At 49.6% G+C, this 19472-nt stretch overlaps 2 protein-coding genes across 2 annotated transcripts; both read right to left on the reverse strand.

Annotated features, from left to right (window-relative positions):
- Positions 1-251: 251 nt before the first annotated feature.
- LOC119249711 (zinc finger protein 1 homolog) lies at positions 252-5425 on the reverse strand. The gene is made up of 4 exons (XM_054697375.1): positions 5293-5425; positions 4805-4858; positions 3227-3353; positions 252-415 (listed from the first exon to the last, which is right to left on the reverse strand). Exons 1-4 carry the CDS (start codon positions 5338-5340, stop codon positions 288-290), a joined length of 357 nt encoding a protein of 118 aa, XP_054553350.1. The 5' UTR covers positions 5341-5425; the 3' UTR covers positions 252-287.
- Positions 5426-6190: 765 nt separating this feature from the next.
- Positions 6191-19425, reverse strand: LOC119250469 (cationic amino acid transporter 3-like). Its single transcript, XM_037518205.2, has 12 exons — positions 19401-19425; positions 11946-12351; positions 9837-9995; positions 8914-9088; positions 8634-8746; positions 8272-8494; positions 7974-8113; positions 7771-7873; positions 7398-7588; positions 7043-7209; positions 6624-6732; positions 6191-6496 (listed from the first exon to the last, which is right to left on the reverse strand). Exons 2-12 carry the CDS (start codon positions 12322-12324, stop codon positions 6375-6377), a joined length of 1881 nt encoding a protein of 626 aa, XP_037374102.1. The 5' UTR covers positions 12325-12351; positions 19401-19425; the 3' UTR covers positions 6191-6374.
- Between the last annotated feature and the right edge of the window lie 47 nt (positions 19426-19472).

Consider the following 19472-nt stretch of genomic DNA (forward strand, 5'->3'; position numbering starts at 1 on the left):
TCTCTCCAATAAGAGCCCTCCTATCTGTAAAGATCACTGCCTCCTTGTTAAAGGCATTCCCTAGTCCAGAATGCTGCTGAAGCATCTGAACCATCTGATGGAGACTAGAATACTCAGGATATTTAAGAGATCTCAAGGTTATATCACGACTCTCACATATCCTTCCATCATGAATCTCAACAGGGTCACCATGGTAAAACAACTTCTTGTGTATGGTAAAGTCTTAAGGCACCACTCCTGAGTAAGTTCCAATTTTTTATAATATGTTTCAAAATATGGGTAGAGCTTTAATTATATGTTTTTACTAAGTCATTTCTCCCATTAATTGATGTTTGACTCCTGTTGAGTACATTAAAAATATGCCTATCCCAATTTTCCAGATTGGTTTCAATCAGGTTATCCACATTCTGAACATCTGAAAGGAGACAAAAATACCATATGTATTAACAACACTTTACTTTTTTGTGGAATGCAAAACACAGATAAAGTTACCATTTATATGACTAGCACAAGATTTTTATAAAATTAATAAATGGGTTTTGCTATGGTAATATATACATATATTACCCCTATAAATTTTTTAAAGATTTATTTATTTATGCATACAAGAGCTGGGGTACAGGCCAGAGGTGGGGGTGAGGAGACAGAGACAGAGTGGGGAACAAAACAGGCAGATTCACCCAAGTACACTGCTGAGGGGAGCAGCGGGAGAGGCAGGAGAGGTCTGCTGCACCATGTGGGTAATTACCTGGCTGGCGGGGGGGGGGGGGTGCTGGGGATCAAACTCAAGCTGCAGAGGCAGCGAACAGCCTCATAGGTTGCATCTTAACCCCTTGCGCCACCAGGGAGGCCCTTAGTCCTAATAACTTAACACAACAAATTATATTAAGGTATTTTAATCAGAAGCAAAAAAAATTTGTTTTTCTCATTTCCAATTCATGACGAAATTTCAATCTATAAATTCACCCATTCTCTAGTTGTAGGTATCAGTTCAGAGCTTTGCACCTATCATTTCTTTACCCAATTCTTTAAAAAAAAAAAAAAGATTTACTTATTTATGCATACCAGAGCTGGGGTACAGGCCAGAGGTGGGGGCGGGGAGGGTTGAGAGAATTTGCCAGAGACAGAGTGGGGGACAGGCAGATTGACTGAAATACTTTAGAAAGTGCCACTTTCTAAAATAACATCCCATCATTGTTTCCCACATCCTAGTTATATATTCTTTGTGACTGTTATTTCCTTATTTAACATGTGGATTTTTCACTTTTCTCACCAGAATAAAGGCTCCATAAAATGAAGGACATTACTGGGACCTCCCTGGTGGCACAAGTGGTTAAGACACAGCACTACGAAGCTATCTGCAGCCACTGCAGCACAAGTTCAATCCCCAGCAGGGAAGTGACCCACATGGCATAGCAGACCTCTCCTGTCTTGACCGCTGCTCCCCTTAGCAGTGTTATTTCAGTAGATCCGCCTGTTCCAATCCCTGCTCTGTCTCTGGTGAATCCTCTCACCCCTGCATCCCTGGCCTGCACCCACCTTTTGTATGCATAAATAAGTTAATCTTTTTTTAAGATTTCTTTATTTATGCATACAAGAGCTGGGGTACAGGTCAGAGGTGTGGGGGGTGAGAGGATTCACCTGAGACAGAATTGGGAACAGAACAGGCAGATTAACCAAAGTACACTGCTGAGGGGAGCAGCAGGTGAGGCAGGAGAGGCAGGTGAGGCAGGTGAGGCTGTGCCATGTGGGTTGCTCCCTGGTGGGCCAGCGATTGAACTCGTGCTGCAGAGGCTGTGGACATCTTCAGAGGTTGTATCTTAACCCCTGGTGCCACTGGAGGCCCAATAAATTAATCTTTAAAAAAAAATGAAGGGGCTTCTCCTGGTGGCGCAGGCAGTTGAGCGCAGTGCTGTGGAGCTGTCCGAAGCCTCTGCAGCACCGGTTTGATTCCGCTGGCCGATGAGGGTCCCACATGGCGCAGCAGACCTCTCCTGTAGTGCCCGCTGCTCCCTTCGGTAATGTATTTTGTCAGTCTGCCTATTCTGTTCCCCACTTTGTCTCTGGTGGATTCTCGCACCCTCCCTCACATCTGTCCTGTACCCTGGTTTTTGTATAAACAAATTTTAAAAAAGAAAAAAAAACAGACCATGAAAATATAGAAATGGAAGAAACAGAGAATGCAGAGAAAGTGACTGATCAACATACCACAAGAGGAGGCAATCAATCAGTGATTGGATTTTGTGTAACCTAAGAAAATTTATGTTCATTAAATAAAAATGGGGAGTAGAGGGATTTATATGTGAGGCCACACTTAAGAAACAGAATAATGAATGTGTGTGATACGTGGAGACTAACTGTCCTGTGATTTGCAACTGGGAAAGCCAATATAGGAAATACAGCTCAGTATGGCTAACATCTGCTGGGTTCCCCTCTTCCCAACTTCCAGGCTAGTTCGTACCAACTGACCCTAGTGGCTCTGATTTGGGGGTCCTTTTTCAGACCCTGGCACTGTTCCTTGCTCCATTCTGATGATCACCTCAGGTTTGGTGATGCAAAGCCCTGTTGTTGTTTTTACATTTTAAAAGACACGCTCATTAGGAAAAGGAGAAAGAGAAAGAGGCAACTGCATAGTTACTAGCAGGCAGGAGAGCTTCCACAAAGTCCTGCTGCTATGAAATAATGTGGGCTTTTTGATAACCAACCTCCCTAAGTTTCACAGACTATGAGTTATGACAACAGGGCCTCCCCGGTGGCGCAGCGGTTGAGCGCTGGGTTGTGAAGCTGCCCGCAGCCTCTGCAGCGCTGGTTCAATTCCCGGGCTGCTCCCTGGCCACTGGAGGAGGGTCCCACATGGTCCACATGGCGCACAGTCCTCTCCTGCTGCCCGCTGCTCCCCTCAGCAGTGTACTTTGGTCCTTCTGCCTGCTCTGCTCCCCGCTCTGGCTCTGGTGAATTCTCTCACCCTCCAGCGATTCTGACTGTACCCAGTGCTTGTATAAATAAATAAATAAATCTTTAAAAAAAAAAAAAGAACAACAGCAGATTTTTAGTGTTGTAGAATGAAGGGCGAATTGGAATCTCTTATTAGAGAGGGAAGCAGCCATGTTTTTCTTAGACTGCAATTGTAAATGTAAATAACATCTAATTTCAGACAGTTTTTACATTTACCAATGGAAACAACAGTGCTTGCACTAGCTAGTAAGTTACTTGGGGTTTCACTCACCCAATGACACCGGGCTTCGGTAGATGTTCAGCATTACCTCCATGTAAAGGGTCCTGTCGCCATCATCCAGGTCCTGCCACTCCTCCTGGGTGAAGTTCACAGCCACGTCCTCAAAGGTCACCATCTCCTGCAATGGCACATTTCTCCTCAGTTGTATGCATCAGCCTGAATGAGAAGAACTGCAAGTCTGGACGTTCATTCTTTTGTGTTTTCGCATATAGAGAAACTTTATTGCTGACCTAACTGTTAAATGAATTGGCACAGTAATTGAATAAAAACAATCAACAAAGAAGCTGAGCAAGGAAACAGAGATTTTTGGTATCCAGTGGCTCAATAAATCATCCTAACATGACTTCTGATCCCTGGTACTGATGTACCTACTGGCACATAAGTAACACAACTGATACTAAGTCGAATAATGTTCACCTCCTGGAATTAGTTTTAGAAAGAGGGAGGGGGAACTGAGCAGTGTTTCTCCATACTAGTCACGGCCTGTGACAAAGCACTATAGAAAATGATGAGCACAGCAGGAAAGGAAGCCAGAGTGACTACAGGGAAGAAAGGGAATAATGAGATTTCTAGAAATCTGTTGTTTTCCAGGATTAGGAAACTCATAAATCATTTGTCCCTTTTATCTCATTAAGACTGAAAGGTTGTTCTGATTCTTACAGAAAAATTCAATGACAAATGCTTTGAGAGTCAAGAGCAATTAACTATATAGAAAGCAGCAAATGCAAGGCACGACCTGACAGCCAGTTAAATCCCACGAATAGCTAAAGGAAAACATTTAAAGAGAAATTAGTTGCATTTTAAAAAGTTGCATTTAATGGTCTCACTCATAGCAGGAATCTAGAAAACTTAAATAAGGGACCAGGAAAATGAATAACTATAAGAAAGTGAAAATCAAAATCAACAAAAAACTATGAACCAGAGACACTTTTTTGGGGGTGGGGGGCGGGAGGGGAGGGATTGGGGTCAGAATGGGGGGGTTGCAATTGTATGGGGAATATAAAAATAAAATTTATTATTAAAAAAAGAAAAATAAAGAAAAATAAAAATAAAAAAGTTGCATTTAAAAAAGAGAGATTAAGGATAAAACACTTAAACAAAATAAACCGCATAGGCTAGAAAATCAAAGACATTAAAAAAAGATTTCTGGGGCCTTCCTGGTGGCGCAAGGGGTTAAGACGCAGCATTATGAAGCTATCCCCAGCCACTGCAGCACCAGTTCGATTCCCAGCCAGGGAGCTGACCCACATGACACAGCAGACCTCTCCTGTCTCCTGCTGCTCCCCTCAGCAGTGGATTTCAGTAGATCCGCCGATTCTGCTCCCCACTCTGTCTCAAGGAGGTCATCACCCAGCACGGACCATGGCCCAGAGCCCAAATATCCCTTACAAAGCTCAGACCCTGAACACTAGGAATTGTGCACCTTTCTGTACAATCGCACAGGAGCGGGAAGCACCACAACGCGCAAGTGGGGTCCAGACACCTCCTCACTGCAAGGCCAGGTTCACATCCACTTCCCAGCAGTTTCTTCTGGGTCTGGCACCTCACTGTCAGGCCTAGAGCTCGCACCTTACAGATGCCCGCCCGTCGCCCATGCACCGGGCACCTCGCTCTGGTCGCTTCCTGGCAGGCAGAGCAGGAACTCGACTGCAGACACCGGCCTCCACCTCGCCCTCTCTGCAGCCCCAGCCCGCCTCGCTGGGTTCTCAGCCTTCTGGGATTCTCAGTCTTAGACGCCACCGCCCAGCCCTAAAGCTGCTGGAAGCACAACTGGGCGCAGTAACGTCCATCCTCGTCTGGGAAATTATAACGGAACGCACCCAGGCGCTGGCCCTTGGATTGAGGAGCCCCGAGCCCCCAATCCTCCCCCGGACCTACCCAGGCCCATGACTCACACCTGCGTGGGGACCTGCGCCCCAAAACCACCCGGCTTTCTGCTCCCAAACCGACTATGACCCCAAATGGGGCTTCACCTTCGCCCCCACGCCTGCACTCCTGTCCTCAGCCTCCCGCCCTCTCCGCCCCGCTTTGAGCGCCCCCCATCGCCCCCAGCAAACCCTCACGACCAGGAAGCGTGAAGCCGGCTCCGAAAATGTAGGAGCCATTGGAGCGGGCCGCGCCTGCGCATCGGGAACCCGGAAGACGCCTTCCCAGAACCCCTTGCGGGAACGGCCATGGCAACGCTGACTGCGTTTTCCACGAGCCTCTGCCCCGCCTGTTGGGCGCCACAAAGGGCGTTTGTTCTTCCGGGTGATGAGCTGTGTTGTCTGAAGACCTGATGTGCTTCTGGGGCCGAGGAGGGGAGATGGCCGGGCCCATTGGGAATTTGGGGACGGTTAAACCTGCACCCCGGGCAGCGGCGGAAAAGCAGGGGGAGCATGGCTTTTGTTCGTGGAGGAGGCGAGAGTTTCAGGCTTCTCCCTCATCTACTTGCTGCACTTGGGAATAAATTGAATAATCAGGGGTTCTCCCTGGTGGTGCAAGGGGTTAAGATGCAGCACTATGAAGCCATCACCAGTTACTGCAGCACGAGTTCAATCCCCGCCCAGGGAGCTACCCACATGGTGCAGCAGACCCCTCCTGTCTCCCCGATGCTGCCCTCAGCAGTGGATTTCAGTCAGTCCGCCTGTTCTGTTCTCCACTGTCTCTTACCCACGACACCTCTGCCTGTACCCCAGCTCTTGCATGCATAAATAAATAAATCTTCTTTAAAAATTTTTAAAAATTAAAAAATAAAATGCAACTTTAGATAGCTAAGTTGAAACCTGCATTTCCTTCTCACTTGATAATCTGTGTTTTTGAAAGAAGCAGGTGCAAAAAGACACTTATTATAAGTAGATAATGTTTTATTTCTTCCTTTGAGTGCAGGTTACATTGTACTCACCTTTTAAAATTGGACTTGCCCTACAATGGGAAGTAAGTACTATTTTGTATATATTTTATGCTTTTAAAATTTATTTTAAAACTGTCCAACAAAAAATAAATAAATAAAACTGTACAACAGACAATGCATTTTGTCCACTGAAAATAAATACAGGGTTCATTATAAATCCCACCAGATACCCCACCCAAGTTCAAACTCTTGAACCAGAAGGTACTGCCAGGTAAGAGGGACTCAGCATAGCATATATTCTTCCAGCTAAACAAATTCCTCATTGGGCATGTATTTGTCAAAAGCTTTGGAAATGGAGACTGGTACATGTTGATCACTTTCCTTCTCCAAGCTGTGTTGAACCCCATATCCAAAGTATATGGCAAATCCTAGTTAGGGAAATAAGAAATGAGAGGCAGGTTATGGCATGTGAGACAGCTTTGGGCAAAGGTAGCAGTGTTGAAAGAGGGTTGGGTTCTATCACTCAAGAGGCCTGTGACACACAAAGTCACTTACCAATCACCATCCAGATGCAATATTGGGCCCAGGTCCCAGCAGTCATCTGCATCACCAGGTAAATATTCACAAAGATGCTTAACAGTGGGATGACAGGCACAGCAGGCACCTGTGGAAGAAGTCAGTGCAATGAACACACGCAGATCTCTCCATGGAAGATGTCCTCCCCCTGGTGGGAAGAAGACCCCAGTTCTGTTCAGGGTGTGCACTCCCTGCCCACTCATACTGGGTATCCCGTGACATGTTTCCTCGGGGATAAAAATTGGCAGGTGAACCAGCAATTGCATGTGGATCAGGGAATGACCCATTGACTTGATCAAGGATCCTTTTCTCACCTGGTCCAGCAAAGAATGTTTAGTCCTCAAGGCATGCAGAGAGCTCTCCACGCAAGTGGAAGTTAGGGACAGAAGGCCACCTACCTTGAAGTAAAGAGGAGTGGGGTTCTGGGGCTGTCTCCAAATGATGACAGTGATCCTGAAAATGACCACAAGCAGCAGCCCGGTCCCTACTATAAATGCTGGCTCTCCAGAGGACAGATGACTGGACAGTTGGGACAGTATCAGGCATAAAAACGTCAGCAGGAGGACTGCAAAGGTCAAGATGGAGAGCAGGTCAAAAATCAGAAGCCATATGTCAAGTTCTGGCTTTAGTCCCACTCCAAAACCACCCATAAGGACTGTATTCTCTAAAACTCTTCCTTTGCTGCCGAAGTCACACACCCCCACCCCATGCTGTCAATTTTAGAATACTCCAAAAATAAATTCCACTGCTCACCAAGCAGTAAGGCACATCCATAGACAATCTGGCCAGATTTCAGAGTGGGAGCAGCACTCAGAGGTTTACACAGACTCTTTAGGGTCTTGGAGGTTCCAGCTTCAGGTACAGATTCCAAAGAATGCCCGTCAACTTTAGGTTTCAAGACAATCATTTCCACTTCCATTTTCTCATTCTGCTCTGGTTGGTATCTGAATGAGATGTGTTAAGGCAAGGTTAAAGCCAGCCCTCCTCACCCAACATCAGAGAGGGGAACTGATATCTTTTCCCCACCCTAAGCATAACAGCACCACTTACGAGAAGGCAGGAAGGTAGAGAGGATTAGCCCCAGTCAGCCCCAAAGGGTCCAACACATCCCTCCAATCAGACTCACCTGAGCACAAGAACAGAGAAGGCCAAGAGTCCATTAGCAAACAAGCTGCCAGTGATTGTGAGGTCCACGAGGCCAGTGAGCTCGAAGAGAAACGCCATGAGTGCTGGAAACAGGGCACAGACAGGGCAGGGAGGGGTGAGAACTACTGGACATCGGCGCATGTAGGAAACTGACCACAGGAGGAGTGGGCTTCTGTTACTTACCTGCAAGAATTCCTGAGACTATGGTAGCCACAACGGGGGTACGGGTGCGGTCATGGATGCGGGCGAGTCCCCGGAAAAGGAGCCCGTCCTCTGCCATCGCGTGGATCACCCGGGGCATAGGGAACATAGACCCCAGGAGGCTGGCGGGGAAAGGGAGCGTGTGTCAGGACACGTGGGAGCAGGACAGACCAGGGCGCCTGCCGGGCAGCCCGCGTGGACTACGGTGTCTCCCTCTCCTCTCCAAGCCTAGGGCTGGACCCCAGCATCTCAGGCCCCCCGGGAGGAAGCTGACACTGACCTGGAGGAGAGCGCACAGAGGGTGCCAACAGCCACTGCGTATCTGGCAGGGCCCCACCCAATCTTGAGGAATGCCTCGGGCAGGGGGCTGTCAGGGCGAATCTGGTAGTAGGGCACCATCAGCGTGAGAGCCGCTGAGACCCCAAGAAATAGCAAAGAGCAGATGAAGAGTGAGATGCCGATGCTCAGGGGGATGGACCGCTGAGGATTTCGAGCCTCTTCTCCTGCAGGACGGGCAGAAGGAAACACGTTAGAACAGAAGCCTCTGTCCATCCATCCCGGACCAGGCTGCCGTCCAGCCCCTCGGCCCCAGACACGGCAGGCTGGGCCCAGCGCACTCATGTGACACAGAACGACTGTTACCCGTGGTGGCGATGCACTCGAAACCAATGAAGGCGTAGAAACAGGTGGCTGCTCCTCGGAGAATCCCATCAAAGCCAAAAGGTACAAACCCTCCAGAGCCCAGAGGGCCCAAGCTGCAGGGAGGGAAAACATGGGGGTGCTCAACCCTCTCTCCTGGGGTCACCCCGGAGCCTTCGGCTCCATCCCCCCCATCACCTGGTCCCCGGCCTACATCTCCTTCCCCACCACATTCCCGACCCTGCACCCCCACAGCCACCAGTGTGGCCCAGTGACCCCTAACCTGGAGGTGTGATTGTGCTCAGCGGCCGACTTGTAGTCCCGCTCCGTGAGCCGCCAGTGGTGCACATCTCCCTTTATGAAGCCGGAGGTGATGACGAAGCCCAGAACCAAGAGGTTCAGACCCGTGAAGATTTTGGTGACCAGAGCGGATTCTCTGCCTCCCAGAGCCAGTATTCCTGTGCGGGAGGTGGAATATGAAACATCCAACATCCGTTAAACCCACAGAGAAGTAAGCAGACTGGTGGTTACCAGGGGAAGCAGAACGAGCAGTGAATGCTGATGAGTACAGGGTTACCTTTGAGTTGATGAGAAGGTTCTGGAACCAGATTGAAGTGATGTTCACATGACAATGTGAAGGTCCTTACTGCCACTAAATTGTATACCTTACATATATCAAATAATCACTCTGTACCTTTACAATTTACACCCCACTAAAAGTCAGTTCTACTGCAGTAAGTCTGGGGAGAATAGGGTTGGGTTTTATGTGACTATTAACACAATTACAAACATCTTTGGTCTCAGTACAGAGGAAAATGTTGTCATTCTAATTCATCGTTTCTTACTAGAGGCAAATTCGCCTCCCACGTGGCATTTGGTTGTGACTAGAAAGTCTGGCTGTCACTAGGGTAGTGGGTGTGGCCAGCATCCAGTGAGTGGAGACCAGGGACGATGCTCAGCATCCTACAATGATTAAAAAAAACCTGCAATGCCCAGAAGAGCTGCCCAAGAGTTGCCCGCACAATAGAATCCAGCCCAGAATGTCATCAAAGTGATCAGTGCTAATAAGGGGCCTGACTTGTCTTCCATCTCTCCCACCACAGACCCTTTCTCTGTCTCCAATCCATGGTGGCCAACTCCAAACCACCCCCACCCTAATCCCTTCCACACCCCAAGTCCCCAGCCTAGTGCAGACCCCTGCCTCACCAGTGAGCAGCAGCACCAGGCCCAGGGCAAAAAAGTCTGGGTACTTGGCCAGAGGATGAGGTAAATGCAGAGAGAGGCTTCCCTCCAGGGCACTGGAGATGTGGCTTCCAATCAGGTGGTCAAAGGTGGTGCTCCAGGCCCTGGCCACAATGGCAGCATCTGCAGATAGGAGAGGGGCATCCTTGACTGTGGCAGGCTGCGCCTCCCATGCTGTCTCTTGACATGGTCCGGGCATTGGGGGAGACTCCCGAGAAGCGGGAAGTTCCTGTGCTCCCCTGAAGAGGGAAAGTTGTACTTCCCAGAAGAGGGGAGTTCTTGCACTTCCCAAAGAAGATCTGAACTAGGGAGTCTCCATTGCAACGCCTGCTAAAGCTCTCCTCTTTGTTCTTGGTTAATGCAGAAGTTAGTTAGTCATTAATTGGCATATGAAAATTCAATTCAGACCTAGACATTAATTGATTTGTTATTCTTGCACCTGAATTAGTATCATAGAAAGTAAATAATGCAAAAGGTATAGTTAGGAAAGAAATGTTCCAGCCCTGAGAACTATGGAGAACAAGCTGCCCTGAACCAACTGTGCTTGGAAGCCATAGCCTGACACGGGGTGCATGTTTGCACCAGCAGTACTTTTCCTGGTGTTTGCAAGAGGTCAATAGTTCACAGGCCGTGTGGAGGTTAGGAATTTCTAGTCAGGAGTTAGACTTCAGAACTTACTTAAATTTGATGAGTTGTTTCAGACCACTTTGAATTAATCAATATATTAACCAAGTTAATTGAGTGCTAGGAGATAGACTGATTTTAGTAATTAAATATAGAATAGGAATTTTGCACCCACTTTGTAACTGGGAAAGTTTAATTGCTGACAAATACTGTGCTGTCCTGTATGGTTGATCATGTTAGTAAATGAGCTGTACCTAGGAAACTAATTGTTCTCAAGGTTACCAGAGAATTGCCCTTTAGGTGTGAGACCTAGGGAGTCTTTGCATGTTCATGAGAAAATATGTATTGTTTCTGTTCTGCCTCAGTGCGTACACTGATGTAATCCCACTGCTCGCCTTAAGGTATAAATAAAGACCCGCTGAGACCCTCAGCAGGAGACACTTGCATGAACTAAGGTGTCTGTGTCTTCCTCACTCCTACCTCGCTCCACTTCCCCTCAGCCCTCCGAGAGAAAGAGAAAAGATTTCACCGACTCTGTCCTCTCCTTTCTGAGATCCCTGAAATGACTTCTAGCTGGAGCTGGTCTCCAGCACTTGACAACACACAACTTGTATATATTTGGGGGGAAACAAAATACCTAACCTTGAAGAGAATCTTTTCATGGGGTAAGGAGAGAAGATACAAATGGTTTACAGAATCGAGAAACTGATATATGGCAAAATTAAAAAAACAAAATCTTTCAGGGCCTTCCGGGTGGCGCAGCGGTTGAGTGCTGGGTTGCGAAGCTGCCTGCAGCCTCTGCAGCACCAGTTCGATCCCCGGCCGCCGGCAAGGGTCCCACATGGCGCGCAGACCTCTCCTGCCACCCACTGCTCCCCTCAGCAGCGTATTTCGTCAGTCTGCCTGTTCTGCTCCCCGCTCTGGCTCTGGTGAATTCTCTCACCCTCCTGTGCTTCTGAACTGTACCCAGTGCTTGTATTAATTGATTAATTAATTTAAAAAACAAAAAACCCAAATTCTTTCAGTGCTAAAACAAGAAATAAAGAAGTACGCAGGACTGGAAAACGGGAAAGCGGAACAGAAAGGGCTGGCAGATGAGGCTGAACATTTCAGGCAGGTGAAGCAGGGAGTCTCACGGGGGAGCTGAGGAGAGGTCAGTGACATATGGGAATGGGGCTCCTAACGCTTGTCACCCCCTCGCCCACAAATACTCTTCCCCACTGCCCGCAGTTCCCTCTTCTTCCTCATTCTTGCTCCAGTCAGGCAAGAAGGGCAGGACAGGGGTGCGCAGCATGAGTTGGGGTTTCCCGCATGATCACCCACAGCTCTCGCAAGGGGGTAACATGCTCGGGAACCGGGAGGACCGCTACGGCTGCCCAGCTCCCCGATTCTTTTCCTGATCTTAACTCCCTGGTGTCCCCCACACCTTCCCCCGGCCCCATGACTCACTGATGACGTAGGAGAGGATGAGGTTCCAGCCAGTGATGAAGGCGCTCAGCTGGCCCACCGTCACGTAGCTGTAGAGGTACGCAGAGCCGGAACACGGCACCCGGGCGCCGAACTCCGCGTAGCAGAGCCCGGACAGCGCCGAAGACAGGGCGGCCAGCAGGAAGCAGAGGACGATGGCGGGGCCCGCTTTCTCCCTGGCCACCTCGCCGGCCAGGACGTACACCCCTGCCCCCAGGGTGCTGCCCACGCCCAGGGCCACCAGATCCAGGGTGCTGAGGCAGCGGGCCAAGCGGCTCTCCGACCCCTCTCTCGGCTCCAGGGGCCGCCTGCGGACCAACTTCTGGCCAAACTGGTGAAGAGTCTGACACAGCATCTTCATGGGCTTGAGGAACTATCGAAGTAAGATCTGCGGAGAAAGAGAAAAAAGGGGACCGAAAGTCACCAAGATGCCTATGCACCTGGGTGCGGGGACACAGTCCCTGACACCACGGAGTCTGGGGTTGAGTGCTGGGTTGCGAAGCTGCCCGCAGCCTCTGCAGCGCTGGTTCGATCCCCGGCCGCCGGCAAGGGTCCCACATGGCGTGCAGACCTCTCCTGCAGCCCACTGCTCCCCTCAGCAGTGTACTTCATCAGTCTGCCTGTTCTGCTCCCCGCTCTGGCTCTGGTGAATTCTCTCACCCTCCTGCGCTTCTGACTGTACCCAGTGCTTGTATTAATTGATTACCTGGGGGTGCAAGGACACACTGGGGAAGCTCTCCAGCGTCCAGGGAGGGATCTTCAAACATAGATAAGATGTTTAACATGCTTCAAAGTTAAAGCAAGGGTTGCTTGATAGCATCAATCTAAAACATCTAGTACATGGCGGCACTTGGTAGGTGCTTGATCACCCAGGCTTAATTCCATTGTGTCCTACTCCTTGGGGCACAGGGTGTCTCCTCACCACACCTCTGTGGGCAAGGCTGAGCCAAGTTATCCTCTGGGGCTTCAGCTCCAACAAGGTTAACTTTGGGTGAAGAACAAGGCTTCAAGAGCCAGTAAACTAAGATCAAACCACCACCCCCACTATCTGTGTTGGGGCGCAATGTTCCCCACTACACCGCTCTGCAGACACACATTTCCTGCCCTGGGCCTCTTTTCTTCTTTTTAAGATGCTGCCAACGAGCCCCTGCACAGTTCACAGGAGTGTAAATGGCGCGGCTGCTGTGGAAAATGTAGGGCGGTTCCTACATAGAATTACCCTAAGAGCCAACTTTCTGGGCCTCAAAGGGGCTTCTCTCCACCCACGTGCCTCAAAGCACTATTCCCAACAGGTAAAGCCTAAAAACAACCCCACTCCCCACCAGGAAGGGGTGAGCAGACTCCGTGTGTGCAGAGAAAGGAACACATCAGTCTTCAGGAAGGAGTTTCTGAGGCGGCCTCCGACCCGGCTGAACCCAGAAGACATCAGGCTACTGAGCTTAGTCCCTCGCCAAAGACCAAAATGCTGTGCGGCTGCACTCGGAGAAAGACTCCGGCCGTCAGGGTCTCAGAATGGAAATAGAATGGTGGTAGGGCAGGCGAGGAGAATGTGAGGTTCCGGTGAATAGAGACAGAGCTTCAGTTGTGCAGTGAAAAGGGCTCTGGAGATTGGTTGAGAACAGCACAAATATATTTAACAAGGCAACCGTACATTTTAAAATGGTTAAATTGGTAAATTTTATATTAGATGTATTTTACCACTTTTTTTTTTCTGAACTGAGCCAACGACTAGAACTAGCCACACACACAGTTGCTGGGTGTAGGGAGTTTCATACAGCAATCACCCCATCTACGAGACTCAAGTCTGAAGTACCCATCATGAGCTCTGCAAAAGCTTTAGTGGGGAGGCGGCTCTCCCCCCTCATCCTGAGCATCTGTTTCCAGCAGCCCCTGGGCTCGCACCCGCCTCCTGCAGGGGGGGTCACCCAGCACTTACCGGACGGTGGGGGCACATCAAGGGCCACTGCGTCGGGTTCAGAGGCTGAGCCGAAGCCAGTGGGACCGGAGCGGAAACCTCAGTGGGCGCCGGGCCTCCAAGCGCACCCTTATAAATGCGACAGGGTGGGTGGGCGGCAGGGTGTGCCCGGGTGGGTGGAGCTGGGCGAGGCCGCACTGGGTGGGGCCAAGAGGATTAGGTGGTGCCCGCTAAGCGGCTAGCGGGCCTCCATGACCCTCTCCAGGGAGGCTGCTGGGATCTCCTCTGGGGAGCATGAGGAAGCCCTGGAGCTACTGCAGAGCGTTGGGGGGCCCTTGGGAAAGCGCCCCTTGGGAAAGCTCTTCCCTTGCCAGGAACAGACTGGCGTGGGCCAGAGCGACGGTCCTCACCTTACTCCGGGGGCCTGGCCTCCCCAGAGCCCCGCCGCTCTCGACGCCCCATCTCCGGACCCGCGTGGGGCACCATCCTCGGAGCGCATCCAGGAGGCACAGCCGGGCGGGGGACACTGGGAGCCCCTGGCCGGAGGCACAGCTCCTCCACTCGCAGGCCCCACCCCACCCCGCTCTCCCCACGACCCCCTGCGCCCCCGCGAGCCCCGCACCCCAGTCCCCGAGAGCAGGGCCGCCGGGGGTCTGCGCCCCTGCAGAGCGCGCAGCGCCCTCTGTGCGCAACGCCCTCCCGGGTGCGCGGCCCGGGGCCCGGCTGGAAAGGGGCTGCGCGGGGAGCCAGGGGCCATACCCGCCACGCAGCGCCGCCGGGGACGCCGGACGGGCCCGGGCTTGGGCTCCAGCCGGTTCTTGGACTTCAAGATCCAGAACGCGCCGGGTCGCCCGACTGCCTGGTGCTCACCCGCCCGCCCTTCGGCAGCTGCGGACCTGGCATCCCCTGGCTCAGGGCACGGAAGGGTCAAGCCGGGAGTTGTTCTTAATTTTGCTCAGGAAAAGCGGTATCAGCGGGAGCTAAAGACAGCAGAAACCCACGAGGCGTCTGAAAACCACCTGTTCTGCAGATTCGGGGAGACAGCTTGGAGGCAGGCAGTGGCGCCTGCCTCCAGAAACCCCTGTGGGGCTCCCCCGAAGGTCAGGCTTTCAGGCGCTGCCATGGGGCTGCGGTCTGCGGCCTCACGCACACCCCTGGGGCCCCATCATTCTGTTCAGCTCCTGTGACTGCGCTTGTGCCAGCTCCACAGGGCAAAAATTAAACTCCTGTCTATTTCTTAAAAGGCCCATGTCTGTGGGGTCTCCCAGGTAGCACAGGGTTAAAGACAGCGCTGCCAGGTTATCCGCAGCCACTGCTGCCCAAGTTCGATCCCTTGCGGCCAGGGAGCAACCCACATGGCGCAGCAGACCTCTCCTGTCTCCCCGCTGCTCCCCTCAGCAGTGTGTTTCAGTCAATCTGTCTGTTCTGCTTCCCACTCTGTCTCTGGTGAATCCTCTCACTCCCTCCCCACACACATACACACCTCTGGCCTGTACCCCAGCTCTTGTGTGCATAAATAAAGAAATTTTTTTTAAAAAAGGCCTACATCTGTCAGATCCTCCTGATATCTGAGTAAGTGGAATTGACCAGCACACGCCCATCCTGCCGGGCCATGTACAGACACCTCAACTTTAAGAGTTGTTCCCCTGCCATAGAAACAAACATATAATCTCTTCTAGTGCCGGGGACACACATGCACACACACACAGAGCATCCTCTGCATAGTCAGCCACACAATACCCAAAGAACACAGAAAACAAAAATCTATCTGGTCTCTGAACAATTGTTTTTTCCTTGCCTTAATGGGTTTAGAGTGCCGACCTTTCTCGTGTTCTTAAAGGGAAGAGAAACGAATTGTCAGTCAACACATACATGACTCAACAGAACTGGTTCTCACCACAGAGAGCAGCATTCATGTGTTTACGACAGTCTTTTTACTGGTTCGATTTCACAACAGCACACCTGAACCTACTTCCCCGTTTTATTAGGACTAACATTCTCAATTCCCATAATAGTCGTATTTCTTTTTTTTTCTTTTTTTTTTTAATAGAGGCATGTTTATTTATTTATTTTGTTTGTTTGTTTGTTTTGTTTACACATGCACTGGGTACAGCCAGAAGCACGGGAGGGTGAGAGAATTCACCAGAGCCAGAGCGGGGAGCAGAGCAGGCAGAAGGACCGGAGTACACTGCTGAGGGGAGCAGCGGGCGGCAGGAGAGGTCTGCGCGCCATGTGGGACCCTCCTCTGGTGGCCGGGGAGCAGCCAGGGATCGAACCAACGCCGTAGAGGCCGCGGGCAGGTTCACAACCCAGCGCTCAACTGCTGCGCCACCGGGGAGGCCCAATAGTCGTATTTCTAAGACACTGGCTTAGGAGCAGAATGCCATCCTAAAATATTTATTAAAAAACTAAAAGGGGCCTCCCTGGTGGTGCAAGGGGTTAAGACGCAACCTGTGAAACTGTCCGAAGCCACTGCAGCATGAGTTAGATCCCTGGCTGGCCAGAGAGAAATCCACAGGGCACAGCAGACCTCTCCTGTCTCCCCGCTGCTCCCCTCAGCAGTGGATTTCAGTCGATCTGTCTGTTCTGCTTCCCACTCTGTCTCTGTACCCCAGTTCTTGTATGCATAAAGAACTGCATACAAGTTCACCCCCCACTCCTCGGCCTGTACCCCAGTTCTTGTATGCATAAAAAAATAAATCTTTTTAAAAAATAAAAAAATTAAAAGACCCAAGAGACAGAGAGATCCCAAGAACAGAAATTACTGGAGATGTATGAGTTTTAAAGTGAAATTTAAGGGAAAGGAGACAGGATAAAAAGCCACTGGTGTGACCTTACCAGTTCACTAGATGGATCTCAAAAGTCTTCTTGAGAACAGCTTTCAGATCGATCCCTGGTTTTTCAAAAATAGACCACATTTGCAAAAGTTTTTACTCTCCTCTCTTCCAAACGCCAGCCATTCTTTTGTCCTCAACTTAATGCTTTTTTGGTCTCCTATTTACCCTTTTTACTACGAGATCACTGTCAACTTGAAGTGACTAGGACTGTTTTAATTCTTTTTCTTTAACTTTTGTTATAATGCACTCTTATTCCTTATGCTTCAATAGAGTTGCAACAGTCGGAGTCTGCCTTCCAATTGTCAACTAACTCAAGTTTTGTGTACTTATGTTTTCTCTTTCCATGTAGAATATTCCATGTATCATACTTTCCCATGAGGCAATTTGGGTGGTGGACTCTCCTTCACTTATTTTTCCTTTGTTTGGTCTGAGGAAGCCTTTATTTCTCCATCATATTGGATCATTGTGTGAGGTGGAGGAGTTGGGACTGGCTATTTCTACCTTTTATAATATTGGATGTCATTCCACTCTCTCTTGCTCTACATTTTCTGCTGCCTTAGATGTTCTACTGCATGTTTACTTCTATCGCTAGGTTTGGGAAGTTTTCAGATGTTACTTTTTTACATAACTTTTTCACTCAGCTATTATTCCTTTAAGTATGTTCTCAGTTCCTTTCTCCCTTTTCTGGGATACCTATTATTTTTTGTATCTCCTTTCCTACTGGGGTCTGATAGTTCTTGCACTTTATTTTTTGAATCTTATTCTCTCCTCTTCTACTAGTCATTCCTAAATTTCTGTCTTCAGTTTCACTAATTCTTTCACTAAAACATTTACTGTTTTCTACAAATCTTCATTTCATTTCTCAAATTTCTCTTATTAGGATCTCTACTAAGGTTTTTAATTTTTTTACACTCAGCATCTTCGTTGGAGTTCTTCTGGTCCTTAATCTCCTTCCAGAGTCCAATGAGTTGCCCTTCCTTGCTGTCTTCCAATTTGTGAAGTATCTTCATCATAACTATCTTAACTTCTGTCACAAATTTCTGTCTTTATGTTTGCTACCTGGAGGTTCATCTCTCTTTTTCTTCAATTCCACATTGCTGGGTTTTTTTTTTTAAAGATTTATTTATTTATGCATACAAAAACTGGGGTACAAGCCAGAGGTGTGGGGCGGTGGTGAGAGGATTCACCAGAGACTGAGTGGGGAACAGAACAGGCAGACTGACTGAAATTCACTGCTGAGGGGAGCAGCGGGCCAGACAGAAGAGGTCTGATACACCATGTGGGTAGCTTCCTGGCCGGCCGGGGATCGAACTGCTGCAGAGGCTGCAGGTAGCCTCATAGTGCTGTGCTTAACCCCCTGCACCACCAGGGCGGCCCTGATTTTTAATCTTTTAATGGTATTTCCTGTGTCTGCACATTGGGATACCCAATGTCCTTCTCCCAGCAGGCGGCACTGAAGCTTTAGTTTTAAGTTTCTCTTATCTGTATCAGAGCCTCAGGTGGTGTGGGGGAAGGGAGAGAGTAGAGCCAGCGCTTCCAATCACAGCCCCACAGCCACGCCCAGGATATAGAATGGGGGGTGGGGAGGACCCAGTCACTATGCTGCCCCTTCTCCCTCTGAACCCAGGTCAGGTCTTACCCTGTGTACAAACTGTACTCAACCTGCCTCTGGGCAGCCATCTGAGTGATGTGTCATTTAGAACACAGATTCCTTAGCGCAGGAGGGGACAGAGTGTGCCGAGGTTATTCACATTGGGTCTCGGACACTGATGACCATTTCGTCCAATGCTGTGGGGCTCACAGGGGCACAGGTCTAGGTTATCCATGCCTTCTCGGCCTCCCCTCAGCCCCCAGTCACACCTGCAGCTGACGTTCCCACTTTTGTCCTTGGCCCAGCTCCAATATCCCCATAGACCAAATCCAACCCCTATAGATACACATGGCACGGAAAGCGAAAAAACCCTACTTGGGTTTTAAGTGTCCTGGTGGTTGTATTTAAAAAAGGAGAAATGATGGTAGCACCTGATTCCTCGTGATCTGTCCTAATAAGTCTTATATGTACATTTTAAAGCCTAAGAGGCAGAGAAAACACCTCCTTCCTGACAGTAGCAACATTGCAAGGCCTAACAACGTGAAGCCTCCACTGAATCATTTCCTTCCCTCTGACAACCTCTGTGTTGTCATACGAAGTAGCATGAGAAGACACTTCCAATGCGCAGGTAATATTTTATTTCATATTTGGCGGGTGAGACTTTTGTAGTTTCCTTATGAAAATCCATCTTGCTGCACATTTTAGTATGTACTTTCCTGTATTATATTATGATTTATTTATTTATTTAATTAAGATTTATTTTATTTATTTACACATACAAGATTGGGGTGCAGGTCAGGTGTGGGGGGTGAGAGGACTCACCAGAGACAGAGTGGGGAGCAGAGCAGGGGGATCCACTGATACAGTGCTGAGGGGAGCAGCAGAGGAGAGGTCTGCTGCGCCACATGGGTCAGTTCCCTGGCCAAGGATCAAACTCAGACCACAGTGGCTGGCGACCGCTTGATAGCGCTAAGACTTTAACCCCTGTGCCACCAGGGAGGCCCTATATTGTGATTTTAAAAGCTTCCTTTAAAACCATACAACATTTAAACCATTTCATCCACTGGAAATACATACAGAGCTCTGTGTCCCACCTTCACACTCTGCAGAGGCTCAAACTCCACCTTGAACCAGAAGATTCCTCCAGGACACAGAGGCCTCACACA

The sequence above is a fragment of the Talpa occidentalis genome, unplaced genomic scaffold, assembly GCF_014898055.3.
Source record: "Talpa occidentalis isolate TD23 unplaced genomic scaffold, MPIMG_talOcc4v2.1 talOcc4.17, whole genome shotgun sequence".
NCBI lineage: Eukaryota > Metazoa > Chordata > Mammalia > Eulipotyphla > Talpidae > Talpa > Talpa occidentalis.